Source organism: Malaya genurostris, chromosome 3 (assembly GCF_030247185.1).
Source record: "Malaya genurostris strain Urasoe2022 chromosome 3, Malgen_1.1, whole genome shotgun sequence".
Lineage (NCBI taxonomy): Eukaryota > Metazoa > Arthropoda > Insecta > Diptera > Culicidae > Malaya > Malaya genurostris.
In genome coordinates, this window is record NC_080572.1 from 197,273,378 (window position 1) to 197,279,023 (window position 5,646).

At 44.0% G+C, this 5,646-nt stretch overlaps 1 protein-coding gene across 1 annotated transcript; it reads left to right on the forward strand.

Moving 5' to 3' along the window:
• Positions 1–206: 206 nt before the first annotated feature.
• On the forward strand, positions 207–3,750 carry LOC131434158 (uncharacterized). The gene is made up of 2 exons (XM_058600809.1): positions 207–3,413; positions 3,703–3,750. Exons 1-2 carry the CDS (start codon positions 207–209, stop codon positions 3,748–3,750), a joined length of 3,255 nt encoding a protein of 1,084 aa, XP_058456792.1.
• The last annotated feature ends 1,896 nt before the right edge of the window (positions 3,751–5,646 follow it).

Sequence of the window (5,646 nt, forward strand, 5' to 3'; positions counted from 1 at the left end):
ACAAAGAGTAAGCGCATTTCGTTTCATTTCTAATCAATGAGAAATAAACAGCTAACTAACCCTTGCATGCCGATGTGAACTTTTTCAATTTATTACCGTTTATACAACCTTAAACCACAAACTGAATTGGCTTTTCGGACACCATCGCCATTTTGAACATTTTCGGAAGAAGTTAATCGCGATATTGAATCAGTTTCCAGTTGACGATGGGAAAGGAAAGCGAGTTTAAAAAGCATTTTGCGATTTATCGCCAATCTCGTGATTTTCTCGCGAGGCTCCGTGATTTCAAGCAATCTTTCGATCCTGAAACACAGGTTGAGCAGGCGCTTGCTAGAATTGAGGCATTAGATAGTACTTATGAGCGTTTTCGTGAATGCTCCTGCATCTTAGAAGTACTCATTGACGGAAAATCAATGGAAGGTTTGAACATTGTAGAAGACTTGGCCGCCTTCGAAAATGATTATTTTATGCTTAAGGCATTTCTAGCATCTGTTTCCGCGAAACGCGAAACTGGAAATGTACAACCGACCCAAGTGCAGTCAATTCGTTCGTTCAAGTTACCAGAGATCAAGCTCCCGGAGTTTAGCGGAGATATTCTAAAGTGGTTTTCATTCTACGACAGTTTCGTATCGTTAGTGCATAATAATTGCGATCTTTCGGAAGTACAGAAGTTTTTCTATTTAAAGTCAACGTTAAAGGGTGAAGCGCTGAAGTTAGTGGAAAAGATATCAGTTACTGATGGCAACTATTCGATTGCATTGAAAGTCATTACAGATAGATACCAGAACACGAATATTCTAATACGAAATCATATAGAAGCACTGTTCAAGGTAGATAAGGTAAAAAAGGAATGCCCTAGAGCATTGAGCTATCTGGTAGGTGAGTTCGAAAATAACTTGGGAACTTTGGAGAAGTTAGGTGAAGAGGTGTCAGGATGGAGTTCGTTGTTGGTTTATATGGTCTCGTCGCGACTGGACCAGACCACATTTCGTGAGTGGCAGAGAGCTGCCGAGAAGAAACGGATGCCGACGTATAATGAACTAATTGCTTTTCTTCGGGAGTACGTTATCGAACTTGAAAGCCTACAGGCAGATAGGAATACGCACGATTCAAGATCATTTATTCAAAATTCAACACCCGCAATCGCTTCTGAACCCAAGGATGTATGCGCCTTTTGTGGAAAGGGTCACCGACTATATTATTGTGAACAGTTCAAGCACTTACCGTTAGCCCAACGATCAACCATTGTATCGAAGGCTGGGCTTTGCGTCAATTGTCTTTTTGGAAAGCATTCATTCGCCAATTGCAAGTATGGTACGTGTAAAGAATGCGGGGCAAAACATCACACGCTATTACATAATCCGATCACAGATTCTCCATCTTCTTCCGGTACTGGACCTGCGATTTCAAACGTTGTTGTTCAGGCCAAGTCTGGAAGTCATTCGTTCTTCACGTGTGATGCCGACAAATTACACTCGGCGACGTCTCGTTTCGGCCATTCTTTCGGCAGTCAAATTTTTCTTGCTACTGCAGTCGTTAAAGTGTTTAATCCTAAGGGAAATTCGTTTCTCGCTCGGGTGTTGCTAGATAGCGCTTCGCAACCGAATCTTATGACAGAAAGATTCCGTCAACTTTTGAAAACGCGTAAGACACCAAATAACACAGAGATAGCTGGAATTGGTGGTGATGTTGCTGCTGTGGCTAGCTGTTCGACCGTGGCTACCGTGGCATCCCGCTTTAATAATTTTCGTGTTCCGCTGGAGTTCATCGTTATGGAGAAGGTTACCAATGATTTGCCATCATGGACAGTCGATTCGAGCGATTGGGTCATTCCAGACAATATTCGTCTAGCAGATCCCTCTTTTGCTACAAAGGGTCCAATTGATATCGTTATTGGAGCGCAGTTGTTTTTTGAACTTATTCGAAACGGTCATATGAAGATCGGTGATGATAAGCCGTTGCTCCAAAATTCGGTCTTTGGTTGGCTTGTATCTGGTTTGCATCAGAATGGAATTACTGGAGCACAACCTCAAGTTCATAGTCATTTGTCCACATTTCGTGACTTAGAGCAACGCATTAGTCGATTTTGGGAACTCGAAGCGTGTCAATCTAATTCTTCTTGGTCGATGGAGGAAAGGTTGTGCGAAGCAAAATTTGTATCCTCAACGCGTAGAGATCATAACGGACGATATGTTGTATCATTACCCAAGAAAACCGAGCTAGTTGGTCAGCTGGGACACTCATTATCCATCGCCACACGTCGCTTTTACTGTCTTGAGCGCCGTTTGAATAGCAATCCGGAATTTCACGCACAATATTCGCAATTCATGACCGAATACTTGGAATTGGGTCACATGAAGCTGGTCGATCCAATCGACAATTTACCAGGGCAACACTTCTATTTACCACATCATGCTGTTTTCAAGCCGGATAGCACAACTACGAAGCTGCGAGTAGTATTCGACGGTTCCTGCAAAACTACTTCTGGTTTTGGTCTCAACGACTTGTTGTTAAAGGGTCCTACTGTACAAGACGATATGATTCATACGATTCTCCGTTTCCGTGCAAAGGCAATTGTTGTTACAGCTGATATAGCAAAGATGTATCGTCAGATCTGGATTACAAAGGAAGATTGGCCACTGCAAAGAATTTTATGGCGAACTTCACCATCAGAGCCTATTCGCACATATGAACTCACTACCGTTACGTACGGTACAACGACAGCTCCGTATTTAGCAACACGTTGTCTCCAGCAACTGGCAGATGATGAAGCAACTAACTTTCCGTTAGCAGTGCCCGTCGTGAAGAAGGGTTTCTACGTAGATGACCTAATGTTCGGTTTTGATACTCCAGAGGAAGCAGCAGCTGCATCAAGCGAAACGTCAAAGATGTTGGCTTCGGCAGGTTTTGAACTTCGTAAATGGTCTTCAAATTGTCCAGAAGTATTGGCACAATTTCCCGACGAACACATAGAAAAATCAGCTATCTTAGAGTTGGATCGCACAGCTACAGTTAAGGCACTCGGATTGCTATGGAAACCAGAGTCCGATGAATTTCTTTTCAAAATTCCAGAATGGCCTGAAGTGTCTTCGTCGACTAAACGAAATATATTATCACACGTTTGTAGTCTATTTGATCCATTGGGTTTGATTTGTCCCGTTATACTGCTTGCTAAGATACTTATACAAAGTCTCTGGGAGCGCAATTTTGCCTGGGACGACCCTGTGCCGAATGATTTGGATGATAAATGGAAAGAGATAGCTCGACAACTGCCAATGCTCAAACATCTCGCGATTCCTCGTTTCATACTAACCGACAAGGTAGAATCTGTGGAATTACATGGTTTTGCTGACGCTTCACAGAGAGCCTATGGTGCTTGCGTTTACTTTCGGACACTAACAAGTTCTGGTGCGGTGAGTTCACGGTTAATAGCTGCTAAATCTAGAGTTTCACCCTTGGAAAAACGCCGACCGACGCTCGCTCGACTGGAGTTATGCGCTGCGTTACTACTTGCAAACTTACAAAAAAGGATCGTCGATTGTGTACAAATCCAATGTCCGATTTATCTATGGTCTGATTCGACGATCACTCTTTATTGGATTTCTGGTCAGCCGTCATCTTGGACTTGTTTTGTGGCTAATCGTGTTGCAGAGATCCAGCAATTAACTGAATCTGCCACTTGGCTTCATATTCCGACCGCAGATAACCCCGCTGACTACATTTCACGTGGTCTCACACCTGCATCTATAATCGAGAATGCACTTTGGTGGAACGGTCCCGAATGGTTGGTGAAATCTCATGCAAAATGGCCAGAGTCAGTGTTTTCATGGAAATCAAAACTTCCTCCGGATCATGAGCTTGAACGACGGAAGATTCCAATAATATCAGCCTTGTGTACCTCTCTTGGTGACGCATGGATTCGTGAATATCTAGCAGGCCACGATTCGTTATATAATGCACTCAGGATTCTCGCGCTTTGCCGGCGTTTTATGATAAACTGCCGATTGAAAAAACCTGAACGCATCGTGGGTTTCATTGCACCATCAGAAGTTCGCTCCACAGAAACACAAATTATTCGGCAAATTCAACTTGCAGAGTTCCGAAAGGACTTCGATAGACTACGAACAAAAACTGCAATTGAAAGGAATTCATCGCTTCGTTATTTCAAGCCAATATTAATGGATACTGAGCAGCTCATCAGGGTTGGTGGCCGACTCAAGAATGCTCCTATTCCGTTTGAGCGAAAACATCCAATTTTACTGCCGAAAAATCATCCATTCACAGAACTTTTGTTTCAAGATGTCCACGAACAAACACTCCATTCTGGGCCTTCTCATCTACTAGCAGCAGTTCATCGTCGCTATTGGCCTATCGATGGTCGTAACAAGTCTCGTATTGTGGTTCATAAATGTATCACATGCTTTCGAAATAAACCTACATTTGCACAACAAGCAATGGCTGATCTTCCTGCAGTTCGCGTTACACCGACTCGTCCTTTCATTAATGTTGGCGTAGATTTCTTGGGACCAGTTTTTATCAAGCCTCCTCGCAAACAGAACCCCATCAAGGCATACATTAGTGTTTTCGTCTGTATGGTTACAAAAGCTGCTCATTTAGAACTGGTTCTAAACCTTACCACTGAAGCCTTCATCGCAGCACTTAGACGCTTTTGTGCCAGAAGAGGGTATCCATTGAACATCTATTGTGACAACGCTACCAACTTCATCGGTGCCAACAGAGAACTTCAAGAGCTTCAACGGTTGTTCCAATCTCAACAACACAAGCTTACCGTAGCAGGAGAGTCAACGCGATTGGGGATTACATTTCATTTCATTCCTCCACGCTCGCCCTCATTCGGAGGGTTATGGGAAGCCTGCGTGAAGTCGACGAAGCACATTCTAAACCGTGTAACTCTCGACGTACTCCTCACGCAAGAAGAAATGTCCACAACGGTGGCACAAATAGAAGCGTGTCTAAATTCAAGACCGCTCACTCCTCTTTCAAACGATCCTTCTGACCTTGAAGCTCTTACTCCTGGTCATTTCCTTATCGGTGCACCACTCCAGGCATTACCTGAACCAGACCTTTGTACACTTCCTATGAACCGTTTGTCCCGCTGGCAATTAATGCAACGAATCCTACAATCTTTCTGGTCCCGTTGGTACCTTGAATATCTTCCCGTGCTTCAAAAAATCCAAAAATGGCCAGGACCTCATACGAATCTCTCCGTCGGTGATATGGTTCTACTACAAGAAGAAAATCAACCTCCTACTAAATGGCCGATTGCTCGAGTCGTGAAAACGATAACTGGTGATGATAATTGTGTGCGAGTTGCAGACGTGTTGATGGGGGATAATAGAATCTACCGCCGCTCGATTCGAAAAATGTGTCCGCTTCCACAATTTGATTCCCATTCCCCCACAGACACACAGGTCGAGTGTAAGCCTTCCGCTCCCGAATGCACTCAACACCTTACTACCGCTACAATTCACGATATCAGTGATTCCGGTCCAGCTGTTTTTAAACAAACGACTACGGTTTCTTCGATAACTGAACCTGGAACTCATGAGGAGCCAAACTGCTCTGAGTGAACGGCTGGTCCCTGGCGGCAGTCGCAACGGTGGGAACGCGCGGCGAGTACCCGAC

Bases quoted from the DNA above. Each gene is read 5' to 3' on its own strand.
- LOC131434158 (XM_058600809.1), top strand. From the start codon at position 207: ATGGGAAAGGAAAGCGAGTTTAAAAAGCATTTTGCGATTTATCGCCAA. The intron at 3,414-3,702 runs GTGAGTTCACGG...TTCCGACCGCAG, and splicing joins CACTAACAAGTTCTGGTGCG to ATAACCCCGCTGACTACATT.